At 38.5% G+C, this 19,032-nt stretch overlaps 1 protein-coding gene across 1 annotated transcript in view; it reads right to left on the reverse strand.

Moving 5' to 3' along the window:
- The window catches only part of LOC104295801 (chromosome unknown open reading frame, human C11orf74), a 43,450-nt gene that overhangs the window by 13,014 nt on the left and 11,404 nt on the right, over positions 1 to 19,032 (reverse strand). The window contains exons 2-5 of the mRNA XM_009895587.1: positions 14,304 to 14,461; positions 12,795 to 12,866; positions 11,781 to 11,835; positions 5,104 to 5,234 (exon numbers count right to left, since the gene is read on the reverse strand). Of these exons, the coding sequence (XP_009893889.1) occupies positions 5,104 to 5,234; positions 11,781 to 11,835; positions 12,795 to 12,866; positions 14,304 to 14,461 (416 nt within the window). The remainder of the gene's footprint in view (positions 1 to 5,103; positions 5,235 to 11,780; positions 11,836 to 12,794; positions 12,867 to 14,303; positions 14,462 to 19,032) is intronic.

Consider the following 19,032-nt stretch of genomic DNA (forward strand, 5'->3'; position numbering starts at 1 on the left):
GGGGGGGGGGGAACGACACGTATGTATGCTATTATCTCATACAAACTTAACATATACTGGAGTACTTCTGGGCAAAAAAAAAGCTTTTCTTGAGCTTGGGGTACTGGATTGGGAGTCAATAAATCTTGACCAGTTTTCCACTTATGCTTCATTGCTTCATCATTCCGGACAAGTCACTCAATCTCTGTGTCTTTAATAACCTCTGTAACTCTTCCATCTTCTTTCACTTAGTCAATCCTGTCTTTAAGTTCCTCCTTGTTCTTGTTGCATTTACGCATATCACTTTGCAGAAACAAACCTCAGTTGACGCCTATCAGTAAAACCTTAAACCAAAGGAACTCAGTGGAAGCTGTATTTTAGGTGCTGCCACTCCACAGACAAAGATAAAATGATAGGCATGGTAAATACTTTTTTGAATGCTCAAATTAAATACAAACAATGGAAAATAGAAGGGTAGAATTCACCTTTCCTAATCCCAGCCATATAAAAATTAGGCTTCTAGATTAAGGTAGTCAGCCAAAAAAGACCAAGCCTGGAAAGTCAGACTGTGGATGGAGATATATTACATCTTAGGACAAATGCCTACAGCAAGTGGGATGAATTACTTTCTGGAGGTGCTTATCTCCCCCTCTTGATGACAGAATGACTAAATTAGACTAAATTTAAAGCTGAAGTTAGGTGAGATGAACCCAACTTTGAATGCATGTTTATAGTCAGTGGATCGAAAATACGCATTCAATTGAATTCATGCATATGCAGCGGGAGAAATAAAAAAAAAATAAAGACCCTAGGAAGCAGACATTAAGACATACTGTTAATTTAAAAACTATGACTTATTTTATGAAAGAAAATATTAAGTAGAAATAAAGGACAGTGTAAGTATCTGGGTAGGGAAGGTAAATGTTCTATGGTAATGTACTTCAACCATGGGGTGAATGTTGTTTCAATCTGCAGTGGCCCATGGCAGGTCATGTATGCTGCACTTTCGATGCTGAAATCCAGGAATATATTTATGCCTAAAACCTGGGAAGAAAGATGAAGCAACATTGGTGGATAACAAAAATAATTTGCTGTGTCATTCATTAAGTCTCTTCCCAACAGCTTTTGACAGAAAAACATTTTCAGGGAGACAAATTGTTCTTTAACATTTAGCCAAGTTATACGTTGGGTCTTAGCAGAGCTTCTTTTTTTGAACTTTCCCTGGCAATACGTTCAGAGATAAACACCTTCCCCTGAAGTCCTTCACAAGTATGTTCATAGCATAGACAATTGACATCCTACATTGCACTATTAAGCTTGTTTATTTTTCATAGAGAATAGTTTTCCATTCTCTATGAAAACTGACTAGGCAGACACATTCTGTTTCCCTTCCCTAACAGATTTGTTTTGATGGGCAGAGAATAGTCGAACTTCAAAGCAGGGACATCTGTAGGTGGGCAGATTTTGGCCTGTTTAGGAGCCTGGTTGACAGACTCCCTTGGGAGGCAGTCTGAAGAGCAAAGGAGTCCAGGAAAGCTGGACATTCTTCAAGAAGGAAATCTTAAAGGTGCAGGAGCAGGCCATCCCTATATGCTGAAAGATGAACCAGCAGGGAAGAATCTGGCTGAACAGAGAGCTTTGGCTGGAATTTAATCCGGCTACTGCAGTAAAAGACAATAAAAAATGTTTCTATAAAAATGTTAACAAAGGGCAGGCTATATAAGAATATCCATCCTTTACCGGATGCTGGAGGAAACATAGTGACAAAGGATGAAGAAAAGGTTGAGGTACTTTATGCCTTCTTTGCCTCAGTCTTTAATAGTAAGACCAATTGTTTCCAGGATACCCAGCCCCCTGAGCTGGAAGACAGAGAAGTGGAGCAGGATGAAGCCCCCATAATCCAAGGGGAAACAGTTAGGTACACCACTTAGACACACACAAGTCTATTGGGCCAAGGGCACTGAGGGAACTGGCGGAAGTGCTCACCAAGACACTTTCCATCATTTATCAGCAGTCCTGGCTAACCAGGGAGGTCCCAGTTGACTGGAAGTTAGCAAACGTGATGCCCATCTACAAGAAGGGCCAGGAGGAGGACCCGGGGAACTACAGGCCTGTCACTCTGACCTCAGTGCCAGAGGTGGTTATGGAGCAGATCATCCTGAGTGCCATCACACAGCATGTACAGGACACCCAGGTGATCAGGCCCAGTCAGCATGGGTTTATGACAGGCAGGTCCTGTTTGATTAAGCTGATCTCCTATGATAAGATGACCTGCTTAGTGGCTGAGGGAAAGGCTGTGGATGTTGTTTACTTGGACTTTAGCAAAGCCTTTGACACCGTTTCCCAAAGCATTCTCCTGGAGAAACTGGCTGCTCATGGCCTGGACAGCTGTACTCTTCTCTGGGTGAAAAACTGGCTCGATGGCCGTGCCCAAAGAGTTGTGGCAAATGGAGTTAAATCCAGTTGGTGGCCTGTCACAAGTGGTGTTCCACAGGGCTCAGTATTGCGGCCAGTTCTCTTCAAGATCTTTATCAATGATCTTGATGAGGAGATTAAGTGCACCCTCCGTAAGTTTGCATACAACATGAAGTTGTGCAGGCTTGTTGATCTGCTTGAGGGTAGAAAGGCTGTACAGAGAGATCTGGACAGGCTGGATCGATGGGCCGAGGCCAACTGTATGAGATTCTACAGGCCTAAGTGCCAGATCCTGCACTTGGGTCACAACAACCACATGCAACGCTACAGGCTTGGGGAAGAGTGACTGGAAAGCTGACCAGCAGAAAAGGAGCTGGGGATGTTGGTTGACAGCTGGCTGAATGTGAACCGGCAGTGTGCCCAGGCGGCCAAGAAGGCCAACGGCATACTGATTTGTATCAGGAATAGTGTGGCCAGCAGGACTAGGGAAGTGATCATCCCCTGTACTTGGCATTGGTGAGGCTGCACCCCAAATACTGTGTTCAGTTTTGGGCCTCTCACTACAAGAAAGACATTGAGGGGCTGGAGTGTGTCCAGAGAAGAGCAACGAAGCTGGTGAAGGGTCTAGAGAATGAGTCCTGTGAGGAGAAGCTGAGGGAACTGGGGTTGTTTAGTCTGGAGAAAAGGAGGCTGAGAAGAGACCTGAAAGGAGGTTGTAGCAAGGTGAGTGTCAGTCTTTTTTCCCAAGTAACAAGTGATAGGACAAGTGGAAACTGCCTCAAGTTGTGCCAGGAGAGGTTTAGATGAGATATTAGGAAAAATTTATTCACAGAAAGGTTGTCAAGCATTGAAACAGGCTGCCCAGGGAAATGGTTGAGTCACCAACCCTGGAGGTGTTTAAAAGACAGGTAGACATGGCACTTAGGGACATGATTTAGTGGTGGACTTGGCAGTGCTAGGTTTATGGTTGGACTTGATGATCTTAAAGCTCTTTTCCAAGCAAAACGATTCTATCCTTCTCTTCCAGGGAAAATCTTTTTCTTTTTCTATACAAGTCCTGCCATAAGCAGGGCAAGACTTTATTTTCAAGGTAATGGACAATTTGAAGCACCTAGGGATTTTAAAATGGACCTGTTCAGTCCTGACAGTTATAAATATCAGGCCACAGTTATATCATCTAAATGAAGGCACAAATATGTGTATAATTTAGGGGAAAGACTGCCTTCATCTTGAGTAGCTTGGCACCAACCAAATGGTTGTGAAAATCATAAGTGTTTCTTCTTGAAAAATGCAGCAAGCCTTAACCGATGTAATAATACTTAGTTTTTCTTTCATAACCCAGCTTTTCCTCAAATGTAAATGAATTTTGCATGCAATGGGATCTTCATTTATTTCTCATGAATTATAGTTTAAAGAGTAATACACAAACACTTCAGGCTGCTACAACCCTCCTTCTTCTTTGGTTTCATACAGAAGTTATCAAATGAGAAAACTATAAAACCTCATTCTAGTTGGGGATTTTTGGGCTAATGGATATTTCTCAAGGCAAAAACCTTAAATTATGTCAATCCTTAGGGAAAAGAGGGAGTATTTTATTCACGGAATGGTGGGTATTAAAGCTTGAAAGGTCATTTTAGAACATCTACTTTTTCCCAAAGCAGACTTGTTCCTTATAGTAGAGTTTACTGCAAAGAACTAAACACAATTGAGCTCAGAAAAGGAGGCATCATATGCACTGCTATAACATCAATCCTGGTCATGTATCATTTATAAACTTGACTGAAGCCTCATGGGACATCAATAAGCATATGAAACAATCAAAACTGGCCCATTTTAGCCAGAAGCTAACTTCAGCTTCTGTTACAGTGATCAGCCAGGGGAAAAGAGTGGTGAAGAATTCTCTGCAATAGAAACATTCCCAAAAGTTAATGCTCACACTGACTACTTGGATAGGAAGCTTAATGACTTAAAATAAGCCTGTGAGCAATCCACACCTTCTGTTCCAGTTTGAAAAGAACGGAAATTCTGAGGGAAAATGGCAATTCTAAATTAAAACTTGTATTGACTCTGTCTCATTAAGACTCATACTCCATAATGCAAACCTCTCCATACCAGACCTAGACAATGCAGATCCTCAGCAGCATCTTGCTACTACTCATCTTCAAGAGGACAAATCCTAATTCTGATCACAATATATTCTAAAACCATTTTTTCTTTTAAATGTCATGTTAAAGGAATCATTCACTACATCCTTGTTGCAGAAGATGGTTCTTATATTCAGTCCAATAAGAACTGCAGGATGTCATAAGATCATGAGATCACTGTAAAATTAAATGGTCCATCATTCTATGTAAATAATGATTTGTTAGAAGGTCAGGAAGTGCAAGCGTTTACTTCAATATTCTGTGAGTTACACCAATGAAAATTTTTTTAATACACATACAGTTTGAAGTACTGAAGTACACATTTTGAAAATGTTGGACTATATAGTAGCAGTGTGTACCTTTCTATTAGTGTTCATCTCAATTCTTAATGTATTTAAGAATTCACGAATAATTTAAAAATTAATAATGCGATTTGTTAACTCATAGCAGTTTCACAGAGTCCATCTATATCCTTCTGTTCTTGAGGAAATAACGTTAGAAGCCAATAGGTAAAAAAACCCACCCCAAGCCCCTAGTGTTTAAATAAATAAATCTGACCTCATACCTCTTGGGCTTTGCTGTCCAATGGCTGTGGAACTGACAAAGTTCTGGGCTTCAGTTGAATAGGCTTATCAACAAAGGATGTACAGTAAGTCACTGTCTGTTCCACCTCTCCTGGGAGAACTAACGCCCCTGCTGAATAAAAAATAATCAACTTTACCCTTCCATTCCATGTATAAATTAGCAAAACCCTGTATAAAATCCTGTGGTGCTCAAACACAGGCAGAAGCATGTTAGTCAAAGTGTGCTGTACTTATTGTTGCATAATATATAATATAGGCAGCTATCTTTAAAACAGATCCATGCAGTCCTGAGCTAAAATGTAGGTAACAAAATATACTGTACTAAGGAAAAATCAAACTTGGTTGAAAATAGACAGGTAGCTCTTCTTTCTTGAGGACCCTGAGTTAAAAATCTGGATGTAGATGCTCCTAAATTCAAAGAACATCTGGAATTAGATTCATCTCTTTCATAGAAAAGAAGGAAGGTCCTGAGCAGAGATGTCTGCAGTAGAAGTTACAAAATACCAGACTGAATCCTGATCTTGCCATCGATTAGTTGGGCTCTGTCATTCAGTTCTCTTTTGCTAGAGTTTCAGCACCTGTACATTGGGCATAAAGAATCTTTCCAAAGCATCTTAACATGACTTTCCCGAAACATTAAGTAAAAATAGCTGGTAGAATTACTAATATTCCCCACTACAGTGCTAGATGACTCTCTTGTCCAAGGATATTTCACAGATGTTTGTTCCTCCCTGAGCTTTCCAAAAAGTGGTACTTGAAAGGACGTCCCTATATCTGGGACGCAGGAACATGTAGCCTTTCCAAATGGGCAGGATTTGGTCCAGTTCACAAATGCACAGATTTTCTGAATCATTTTTCCTTTACATACTTAAGCAAAACGTTCATACTGGAAACAGTGGGTTTGCTTTCTGTGACAGCTGAGAATGATATGCCTTAGGTTTAGAAATATCTTTTAGTATGAATCAATCTCAGCTCTGCTACAGCACAGATGCGTCCATCTTGTCTCAGTAATGTTTTTATGAAGGAACTTAAGGGGACCATATGTCTCGCAATTTAGCCAAAGGATTATGTAAATCTACCTACTCTTTTTTTCTGACGGATACACAAGTTTCTTTACAGCTTTATACTATATTTTAGTAGCTTGATTTCCTCTTGAAAGCTCAGAATAGATTTTCAAAGCATTGCTTAAATGTTAGTTAACGGAACCAACAAGAGGGTACATAGATCCAGGATGAAAAGGAAGAAGTGGCTATTTATCTCCACGAGCACACTTTTACCAGAGTAGTGGAGTTACAGACCTCTCATTCTCCTGTAAATCTGCATTTGAAAATACTGATTTCCTAGCTACGCCTTCATAAAAAAATCCACGATTGAATTCTTCAATTAGTTTTCTTTTGGGAATTGTGTACTATTTCAAAGCCAGCAGGGCTTTGGACTTGTAAAGTAGAATGTTCTTTAAAAAAGAGCTGAATTCATTCCCTTGGGTATCTCATTCCTTTTTTTTTTTTTTTTTTTGTCTTTTGGTTCATGACTCACATATAAGTGTTTTCCAGTTTTCATCCCCTTTCTCTTGGGCTGCGTGTATCTACCTCTATGTGCTTTCAGTACTCTCAGCATAGCATCTGATCTTATTCTGCATCAGTTATATGAGAAAGTTTTCTGAAAAGAACAGTGCAGTCCACAGGTATACATGCTATGTCTTCACATGCTCTGCAACTGCTTTCTTCCACCTTTCATAACTTCGGTCAAAACTATTTGTAGGACAGAAGGAAGATGTGAATGCTCATTTAAAGGCAATGGCATCTTCTGCTATTGTTTCAAACTTGCACCCTAAATATATACCCTCACTGAAGGAAGGAAAGCCTGGACATCAGGAGGTTTGTACCACCCCTTGATATAAACACTGACTATTTCTGTACTAAGAACTCCCCCCATCCAACAGACCAATCTTCGGAGAGAAGATGAGGAGGAAGCACACTTATGCAACAGTCTGGCAATGGTTCAGAAAGACAACTCTTAAAAATCAGGACAACAGAAGGAAATTTATTTTTGCTTTTAGCAAGAAGTGCTTGTCATACTCAGAATGTCAATTCCACTATTTTAAGGCTCATTAGTAATGCAAACAATGTTTCAAATTCCCATCATTCACCCCATAAGAATGTGGTAATCAACCTTTGTTTGCCAGTAGACATGCCAGAAATGAGCTTTGTCTCTCTATCCTGGCTGTGTGACAGCACATGAAAGTCTAATCGGTAAATGCTGCTTTCCCTGATAATGTTTAATCAAGAAACTCCTTCAGAGAGAAAAATTAGGGAGTTTTGACAGTCCTCCTCAGTGGGAGCTCCCAAAGGAACTGTAGGCTATTGTAAGTTCTAGCCAGTACCTCACAGCTGGTTTAGGCTGATGCTACAGCACTAGTGGATGATGATCCTAATTAAGCTGCTAATTATGTTCTCTGTGGAGGTGATTAATTAGCAACAGGAAAGCCTTGGATACTGCCAATGGCATCATTTATAGAGATAACTGAGCAGGAGGTAATATAAAAAATCTGAGAAGAGATTTTGAAATGTACCTCTCCTCATACCATGAAGAATCAACTTTCTGGATTATAAGGCAGTGAACTCAGATGATTTTACTCAAGTCCAGCGCACTTTAATGAGGGCATATTTGGAAACTGAGCAGTTGTCTTCTCTTTAGTACCTTCCCCACACACACACACGATAATTACTACATCTTTGAACACTGCTGAGTCAGGGCTTTTTTGCTCGCTGTGTACCATTGACATTAATTATAAGAACAGAAAAAAATAATCTATTGGCACAAACCTGATTTGAACTTTCAAGAGTGAAGAAGTTCAAAGTCTTGCCTAAATCATTAACTTTACTGTAGCCAAATGATGCCCAGCTATAGATACACTAACACAGGTTTTACCACTTTCAGACACAATTCACAAAAATCCTGTTGATGGGGAGCTGAGGAGGGAGGTAGTGAGAACGAAAACGAAAAAAGCTTAAAAGCTAAATTTTGCTGTCTCCCCTGGTTCTCAGGCTTCAGGCTGCTAGTCCCAAAGAGCTGACTAGTGTGAAATCATCTTGAGGCAGTGTTAAATGGATTGCAGGGACTGGAGCAGAAAAAAAAGAAAGAGATTTACCAGCTGGGGGGAGCCCCATACTTGAAAAAATCCCCAGAATTTCACTCTGAATCCTCTTCCTCAACCTGATTTTTCTGGACATAAATATAGTCTCAAAATATAAATGGAAAGGCATAGACTACTGATATTTGCCTAAAGAATTATTTAAATAATCAAATAGTTATGTTTGGCCTCAGCTTCAAAGTAACTGAGTCACTTGGGTTCTCCTCAACCTCTGTGGGGTTACAGAGAACTGGGACTTTGAAAAGACAAGTTTATAGTACCTCAGGGCTCCAAGCCAGATTAGGATGAGACTCTGATATCCTTGCCTATGCAGCCTTACCTGTACATCTAATTAGTCCTATTTTAATTTTCTCTTGTATTTAAAAAATAGCATACTGAAGGTCTCTAGATATGCTTTTTATGTATTTTGTACTTTATACAAATATTACCTATTATTACCTAACTATCCTTCGAGCCCTGCAGCAACCACCAGTCCTGGAAAGGAATTCTGTTACCAAACCATAGGTACTAGGCATTCTCCATCCATCCCTGGAGAAAGCCTGATCATGTCTATTGTTGCCTTAAGCTACTTACAGTTACAGATTAAATTCAGTGAGAAAGAGCGATTAAACAGTCCACCATACACATGCTGTCTCTACATGATGCATTAAAGCTATGGTTTAGGGCAGCAATTTTACTTTGCCAATAATGTTTACTGTGCCAAAGTCCCACAATGCAAAGCATTTCCCTGGTTTCAGGCGTTTAGCCCAGTGCTGTCTAATGAAAACAGCTACAATGAATTTGTATACTGGCCAAATCTATGTGCTTTTTTTTTTTTTTTTTTGTAAGAAGCAGCTGTATTTATTCACACCTTAAAAGACACTGGACTTAGAAAAATAAGCTGAAAGAAAAAAAAAGAAAAAAAAAAAAACACTAGAGTGATTCTTACAGGACATCTCTCAAAAAGCATTGATTTAGATAGGACGTTTTAACACCTATTTTCTATCATGCTTTTCACACTGTCAGCTTTGAGCCACTTCCCCTTAAGGGTGAATATTTATTGTATTAATGTACAGTTGCTAACTCAGCTAACTGATCTGCCCTTTAAAGCTAAATGAAGTTGACAGATACTGAACTGTTGCCAATAACAAGCAGAGATAAAGCTTGTTGTGATTATACTAGCGAAGTATGACGTTTTTCACTGGGTGTCCTAGCTTGTTTTGCCATTATGAAGTCTTAAATCCATCATTTGTTCTGACATACAGGTGGCAGCATTTTAAAAGGCCAGCAACAAAATGTCTTTCAAATTTGTGTCACACTTTGCCTCACTTATAAACTAACTGGAATTCTTGAGAATTAATCCTTTATTAAGGTGGTCAATAGGGATATTATTTTATATCACTTTATTATTACAAACAATAGAAGCAACACCATTTTATATTTTAATTTGCATTTTGTTGTTATTGTTTCCACAGGAGTAAGATTATACCTCTCTTATTATGAAGTCTATCAAGTGGATTTTGACATGTATGACATCTATCAAACTATAAGTCCTATTTTCTGCACTTTGGGGAAATTTTTCATCTTGACTCAACAACTATCTCCACTGAAGAAACCCTGGGCAAGACCCAGACTGTGGGTTTCCCAGATATAAATTTGGATGCTTTTCACTTTCCTTACACAGTTTAGAAGGAATAATTAGCTTCTGGCTATGCAGTGTTGTGACGTTATAAAATACAATCCAAATGCTTAATGTTGTTAGTGAGCACTGTTGATTACTTAGGAGTTGATCGGACTTCTTTCTGCACTGAGGCAGTCTGCAGGGAGTGCTGTCTTATGGGAAGAGCCAAGGAGAGCAGAGACTGAAAGCCAAATCAAATGTCACGTAAAAAGCGAGTAGTTAATACACTGACAATCGACAGTAGTGCTGGTATAATGTTATGTTTATTGTTTATATAATCACTGATAAAAGCACTAACTGAAAGGTTTTCCCAATGTGGCTTGCATAAAGTGCTATTCAGACAGTACCAGCAGATGATCATTTTTGTAATTCTCACCATATTCAAATGCAGTCTGTTTTAATAGGAGTTTCTAAATGTATGTCATTAACATTTAGTCTTGCATACACACAAATACATAGAAAAACCTGGAGAGAGGCAAGGTCTGGCACGGTCCAGAAAGTGGTGAACTATCCTCAAGCTCTGGCTGAATTCTTCTTTCCTCACTGGCCTGCTTGGTATTTTATTGTTGGGCATATTTCTCATCATCCAATTTGTGGCCTGTTTTGAACTAGAGATATCTAACAATACTTCCATGAACTAGATATAGACAATTCTCATTTCATTATGATACTAGTGAAATATGAGTTTAGGCTTCCACCAGTGAACCCATTTTAATAGATATTACCAGAATTTAAGACATAAACACAGAACAATGTCCTACAAAGGGAAAAATGGGCACATATGAACACTGCACTCAAAAGAAATCTTTGATGTCTGTACCTGATATAGGACTGCTTATCTTACTCCCCGCCTCCTGAAATGCCCAGGTTGGAGAAAGAATATTTGCTATAAACCTGACTTATGTTGGTTTATTATTTTCTTAAGAGTTACAGCCAAGCTTCAAGTATTCATCAACTGGAAGTCTCTAAGCCCTCAGAATTCATAGGAATTCTGCACATACAGAAAGCAAAGACTAATCAAATCTTTAATGGATTAGAGACAGACTAATCAAACAGCAATAATCAAGGAACTGAGGACCAAAGTCCTGCTCTGTAACAGTTTGTTTCAGTGACCTTAGGAAAATCCCTTATCTGTATGACTTGGCTTCTTTGTGCAGTCACAGGTATAGATGAGGAAAATAAATTTAATCACTAAAAGTTCATCAATTCTTGTGGTAATAAAGACCACAGAAGCACCTGTGATAGGCAAATAACTACGGACACTAGGTTCCTATTTACTTTTTGGAGGTGGCAGAGTTAAAATTATTATAGATGTATGAAACAGTTCAACACAACTCAAAACACTCATAATTGGAATTCTTAAAGAAGTTCACCGTGAACTAAAAATTAGTCTCACCTATTTTAAGCCCAGGATGAAATCTTTTTAATAGGTAGAGACATTTCCATTAAATATTTCCACTTTACAGAACTCTCTCTTAGCACCCACATTGCTTTGTGGAGAAACTTCTGTAATCAAAATAATTTCAATACAAAATAGAAGTGCAGAAAAATGTAGAAACATTGCTAACTAGAAATGTTATGTAATTCTGAAAAAATCTTGAAAAAAAAAAAAACTGCTCACCAGGACCCAGTATAATAAATACTCCTTATAATTTATTATCTCATTACCTCTCAGAGTGAAGAAATTAGTACTTTAATTTGGGCAATTTGGGGAATTTTCTAGCAACAGAAGAACTGAGGAAGAACATCTTTTTTAGAGGAGAAACACTGCTTTAGAAAATGTCCATACACTTGCAGCCAAAGACAGACAATAATAGTGAATATGAAGGGGGTGGGAAACCTACCGCTGCATGTCTCTTCATCTGTGTCTGCATCTTCCAAATCTAAGTACTTCTCCACCTGCCATAAAAACCCCAAATTGGAAAATAGATTAAAATGTATTAATTCAATTTCTTATAGTATAATCTACAGCAAAGCCAAAAAGCATTACATTGTCTCCTTCATCCTCTCCTTTCCCCCCTGCATTTTTCCAAGAAAGCATATGACTTTTCTTTGAAATGTGTAACCAAAAGGAAATACTTTCAAGACTAGGCAAAGAATTGCTGCCGCAATTACTGCATATCATCTACAGTGATGGGAAAGAAGCTCAAGCTGTACAGCAACTTCTTAAGGAACTTAGTGGGAAGATGGAGAAGTAAAATATGTTGATAGGAAAAAGGTACATGGTAAGTTATTCTTCAGTTCTATGAGCTCACTGCATATGGCACAGAGACAGTACACGCTGTAAGCAAAGTAGAGCTTGATCCTTCTGTTTTGATACCAATGGTGAACTGAATGGAAAATAAAAAAGCTAAGAACTATTAAATTTTTAGTATTTCATCTGGGACATTGCACTACTGTTTTTTCAGGCTGATGACTCTTCAAAATGGTATCAACTATCTAAAACATACCGCAAGAAAACATGTTTCTTATTTCAGGTAGCACTCTGAATAGATTTATATGGTGAGAGTGAAAGGCCTTTTCCAGCCTAGGTGCAAATAATGTTACCATGAAGGATTTACTACATGCACTGGGTAGTCTTCTGTGTTTCCACTCAGTAATTAGAGATGCTTTTAGAAAATTTTCCAACCTGATTTGACACCATTCTCTTCAACACTTACATAACCTTTACACTTTAAAAGTACATACTCATTAACATTTGAAAAAAAATTTGGATGCTGATGCTCTCATCCCTCTTTCCCACAAATGGGAAAGAAATACATCAACAAATTGTAAGTACTTTGTAAATAAATAAAGTAAAAAATCAGTCATGTCCTACTCATAATCCCCACTTTGAAGAAAATAAACGAAAACCTCACCTTTACTCTTTCAGACAGACTGAAATCATTTCCATCAGAGCCATCAGCTTTCCAGCTCTCATTCATCACTATCTGTCAATTGATAGGCAGAAATATTTATATGCATGAAACAGAACCAAAATCACAGCCAAAGCTCTTCCTGATTTACACATACAGATTCAGTGTATTTAATTTATTATTGTTTTTTTAATTGAATGTATTGCTCTTGAAAATAGAACGTATGCAGGTAATCCTCTGAAAACCTACACAGGACCAGACTTAACCAATTGGCACAACAGTGCAAGTAATCATTAACATGCCTAAAAAGCAGCATTTAGAACAGAAGCATTGTTTTCAATAGCAGCTTTTACTCTCTTTCCTTTCCACGGGGCAGGCTTAAAGGTTACAGTGGCCAACTTACTGCATTACAGACTCCTCCTGCTACAACACTAGCAATTTTTCTGATGCATTCTACTATTACTGTATTTGTTTCTTAAACTGCTAATGTGACAAAAATGTGCAGCCATGCCTGAAACCTTTTTTGTGTAGCAACGAGTATTAAAATGTTCCATTAAATAAAGGATAAAGGAAGTTACACATTGCTTTATGGGGCAGAAAGCCAATTCAAAGTGGCTAAAGTAAGACACCCAAAGGGATTCTATCCCAATGAGGCAACCACATTCTTTATGAGAAAAATGGCAAAAAGATTCTTGTCATTATTATTATTATAAAATCAACTGACAGAATGTGATTGTTTTAAAAGCCTTGTTTGATTCTACCTCAAAAGCATGAGCTAATAGGGAGGATGATGACAGCTTGTGCTCTTTGACTGAGGCCTGGCAGGCCCATCATTTGAAGGCACTTAAGTGTGTTGCTCTGGGTATTGCACAAAATGACCTGCTACTTCTTTTTCAATAAGAAGTTTAATGAAGGGAATTTTTGAGTACAGACTAGATCACAGCTCAGTTATTTGTTATTCAGGCAGGAGGGCAGAAGTTCTTAACAAGTGGACTCGTATTTCCATCTCGCTCTCTCCAGATGATGTCTGTTGTTTTCCTGGCCCTACACATTAAATCCCTAATCTCATGTTTCAGAAGATTAAAAATGCTTCTGCCTTCCTACTGTTTACTCAATGTAGCTGAAACAATCTAGCTTCAGTAACACAGAATTCAGTACTTGCTAAAATCCCCAAGAAACAAAATAAATCTATGCATGCTGGCATCCATACTCTCAAGACATTTTTCGTTTTTGCCAACCTCTACTGTTAACTGCAGTCTTCAGTGAAACCATTGCACAGGGTGCCTTACTTATTAGTCAGATTATGACAGCTCTTCAGTAGAGCAAATGCCACCGCCAAACATGATCCCTGCAGGTGCCTCTGTAAGCATTACACACTTAGGTAGTATTTTAAATATTTGCCTCAGATGGGATAAATACCACTAGCTTCTAACATTTGGACAGTATATCTCCCCATATTTTCATCTGTTTGAATGTGGTGCTTGTCCACATGGACAAATGTTAACTCATTACCTCATTCTCATTTGGTATCTGTGGTGGAGGAGACATCCACATTTCTTTGCTTCTTCCAGGTGAGCCATGTTGTTTATTTCTGTGTGATAATTCAGAAAGAGAAAATTTTTTTCTTAGGGAGTCTACTTTACTTCCTTGAATTGTCTTCCCCTCTTCCTCTGCAAGGAGAATCACACCAGATCAGATAACATAACGCACTATCCAAGAAAAATATGAATTTCATTAGATCTAATATTGACTTATTTTACACATTGACTTTTTCTCTCACACTCAGAGCTTCCATGTGCATCATATAGATGTATTTTGCAATCTTTGGCATAAAACTGAATACGCAGTTCAAACTTTAAGTGCACAGAGTATCTATCACCTGTTCCTCAACACTGAAGAATTAATTATCTCAAAAGCTTATGCAATATACAGAAAACTTAATAAAATAAACCAAGAGCTGAAAATACCCCAAAAAACCAAGACAGTAAGTAAGGTTACACCTCAGGTTTTATTTTAAAACTTTGTTTAAATGCTCTCTGAATGCTTCACAAAATGGCACATAACATTTGTGCCTTCATCTGGCACTGCAAACATCAACACATACGACGAGAGTCTCCTCTTTGCGACACCACTGTAAACCCCATAGTAACTGCACATACTCAGTAGAGCTATTTTAGATGTACGCTTTTAGAATTAAAAGCGGAAACTCCTCCCTATTCCCCAACACTTACATGTCTAGAAGTCAAGTAACTGTGCTTACATGAGAACCATGCTCACAAAATCAATTGGTATCTTAAGCAGTTCAAGTGCACATATTTATTCACATATCTAACTGAAAGTGTACCTTCTTATCAAGAACAAGAAAGGATTTTGATTTTAATCATAGTACAGTGATGATCTGGTCCAAAATTTGAGTAGTTCTTGTATTTTCTGCCTCAGTATCTTGGTATCACCCTGTTTATAATGATTATCAGCCCAAACACGTGCCCCATGTGCAAATCTCACAACCATTACAGCAAACACCCATGTTGTCAAGTATCAAAGTGAGCCTTGGCAGTTCTTGTCAGAGCTGATACTGATACCGTCTGTGAGTCCGCCCAGGGCCAGCACCCACAGACCTCTCGGCTGTCCATGAGCACCACTGCTAGAATCCCATCCATCCAGGACCACGTGATGAGATGCACTGACAGATCCTATAACTGAGACCCTGTATCATAGCAAAACACCTTATTTGAGCTGATTTCCTTAGGCACTGCTGCTTTCAGTGTTAAACAACTATAGTGGGCTCTTGACTTAGCTTATTACCAATTTGATTTCCTCCCTATCTGAGCAATCTGACTGGGTGGGGAAATTTTGCAAGAGAGTATTTTTTATTGGGATCAGACTAACAAACAGCAGTACGCCAGTGATATTTAACTGCCAGAATTTTTTAGGTCCTGAGATTAAAGATTAAATACAGATGTTCAAGCAGGGTTTGTTCCCTTAGGGGATTCCTTTGGTCTTGAAAGACAAACTGGAAAAACATTTTGCCAGTGCATTCACAGAAGACTAGAATAACTTCTCTTGTGTTTATTTTATACATCAACAGTGGCTAATTGGGCCCTCATTGAAAACAGGGAAGTATTCAGAAACAGAACTGAGTCCTTCAATGACAACTTATGACATCTTGCAGACTTTTAACAACTCCTTGGACAACAAGAGCAAAGTTAAGACAACTGTTAGTGCTTCTGACTGCCCTACCAGGCAGGTCCGTGGAGCACGGAGCAGCCGGCAGAATTAGGATAATCATCAAATGAAATTTCAACAGTAAAGACTGGACCTAGGAGCTGATTACAAATCAGAACAGGTATGTGCATGGAAGTCTGGATTTCTGAACCCATGCTGAATAGTGGGTTTTTTTTCCTACAACATGGCAAAAAGTTTACTAATCAGGGCCAAAATAAAAATGTAGGACTCCTTATTTTAAAAGTCCCATTGTGAAATATGGAGCAGTTATAGGACAATCAATTCAAATGAACTTCACACCACATGCTCTTTATGAAAAACAAATGCTCATTTAACAGAGTTTCTTGGGTTTAATTTGAAAAATCTACTTTGTAAAAATAAGAAACACTGCAGAGCATTTCTAAAGCATAATTATATGTTACAGGCATTGAAGTAATTCTTGTGGAGAGTTTTAATGATGCCCTTGGGGTTACTATGTTGAGCCACCCACCAAAGAGTTATTAATCCACAGGGACAGCTCTGTGCTGCAGTTACTATGACACATAGAAAGGGATGGGAATCTGGGCATAACCTAAAGGCCACACTCATAAAAGTCAACATTCATAGAAAGTAAATTGCACCAGACCAGAGCAATCTAGCAAACAGACTTTATGCTCAGACCACAGATGGATCCTCTGAATAATTCCTAAATCCCAGGTCTCTTGATAAGACATCTGTATTCTTCCTTTTTAGCAAGTACTTTCCTAAGACAGTATTTGGAAACAGCAGTACATATGGGCAATCTCTTCTTCCTACACACTCTATTTTTCAAGCTGTGGAAATGAAGCGGTATCACACAGAAAACCCTCTTCTAAATTCTTGACAGGTAAAATGGTCACCCACTATTTGAAGATATTTTTACTGTCACCCTACTTTGCAGGAAGAACTAGGTGACTAGCTCAAAAAGCTTCAAGCTTTTGTTACTGTAGTGGTTAAACAGGATGGACTTCCTGTTTTATACTAAGAACTGACAAGTCTGATATTAAGGACCGACAAGACACAAAAGAATACTAATGTATTTTAGGGTATGTGTGTATTAGCAAAATATGCAGCCAAACATGTGGAGACCTACAGAGTAAAAATAGGGACTGAGGACCCTGTGTACATCAGCAGCCTCTATGTATGAGAAGTGAGAAAGAGCTTCTGGAAGCCGTACACTTTTCTCAGCCAGATCAACACAGAGACAAAAGGTATCATCAACTGGTATGATTAGCAACATATTCATACAGCCAATAAGCTCTGAATAAACATTATATTCTTGCACAAGCCCATGCCTGTCTTGAATACAACTGCGGTCATCCTTCTGGGATATAAATCAGATCCTTCTTCTCCAAAATATAGGTTCTGAATTCTCCAAATAAAATAATATAACGTTTAGCATCAAAAGACCTATGACACATAGTTATGCCATTATAATTAGACAGTATACAAGAGCTGATGAACTTATTTTATTAGTTTATATACTTTCTGGACAGCTGAGCTATTGTCACAGTTGAAAAGCTAGACAGATTAAACAAGCTAATAAGAAATCAAATACATTCATACTATTTATGTACCATTTACCAACTCTAGACACAGCTAGAAGCATTATCCCTTTTCATAAGAAATCCGCCATAAACTGCAGTCAGAATATTTTTTCTGATTAAGACCATTGCAGAGTTATTGGGTTATAGAATATTAAACATTACATTTGATGAAACATTCACAACTGCAATGTGATACTAGGTTCATGACTGCAAGTGAAGAAAAATTCAAAAAGAAAAAAAAGTCTAAGCAATGTAAAGCAGTTGTGAAATGCATGCTGCAGCAGTGTAACAATGTGCATAATGAAGCTATGCCACATAAATTGGAGGGGGAGAGGTTAATCAAACATTACGTTGCTGGCCTCAAGCACAGTCCCTCAGGGCCAGTAAGATCCACCTTCAGATGTCCAACATAACTACTGATACCTATAGTTTCTCAATCCATACGTCACCTAATTTGCTCTCTTGAAGCAGTAACAGTCATGATCTTAAAAAATATTAGCAAAAACAACACACATAAATTGTTCTAAATTTAAAGAAACTAAAATCTGCAGAGAAACTAACAGCTGAATTCTTTTGACAGTTCTGAATTTAAATCAGTTCTGCCCTTACTTTTGAAAGAGAAGGGAAAGGAGGAAGGATCACATTCAAGCCAACAAGAGGATCTGTCTGACTTCCCCCTGACTAAGTGATAATTGATAAGTGATAATGGTTACTTGGGAAGACAAATACTGTACCTCCAAACATCCCCCCCCTTCCTTCTTCTTCCCCAGCTTTATATACTGAGCATGATGTCACATGGTATGGAATAGCCCTTTGGTCAGTTGGGCTCAGCTGTCTCAGCTGTGTCATCTCCTCCTTCTTCAGCCCTCTCAGCCTGCTTGCTGGCAGCACAGAGTAAGGACCAGAAAAGGCCTAGAGAGCTTAGCAAGAATCAAAAACACCAGCGCCCTACCACACTATTCCCATCCCAGATCTAAAACATAGCATTGCACCAGCTGCTCACAAAAAGTTAACCACATGCCAGCGAAACCATGACAAGACTTCAGAAACATTTCTATCAGAAAGCATATCCAGCTTGACAATTTTTTCTCCCCACTACCTATCCTCTATATTGTTTAAAATTCTCTTTGTTTCCCAATTTGGAAGGGAATCTTTTGAAAATGTCCACTGATCACCCACATATTCCAAAGAATAATGAAGTCACTTATGACAAACTGAGAGAAGAAAGCTATCAGCATTACCAGGAAAAACTTCCTGTCAGTGAAATTTGTTAGATGAAATAGTAGCCCTAGAATAATGATAAAAGCCTCGTGGTTTGAAGCATTTCAAAACCAGACCAGACACAGCAATCAATAACATACTGTAGAAAACCTGATTTGGGATAATACACTGGACGAAACAATACAAACTACCAGGTATTTCCTGCCTTTTTTCAATTCAATGAATTCATT

The sequence above is a fragment of the Charadrius vociferus genome, unplaced genomic scaffold (genome assembly GCF_000708025.1).
Source record: "Charadrius vociferus isolate BGI_N301 unplaced genomic scaffold, ASM70802v2 scaffold71, whole genome shotgun sequence".
NCBI lineage: Eukaryota > Metazoa > Chordata > Aves > Charadriiformes > Charadriidae > Charadrius > Charadrius vociferus.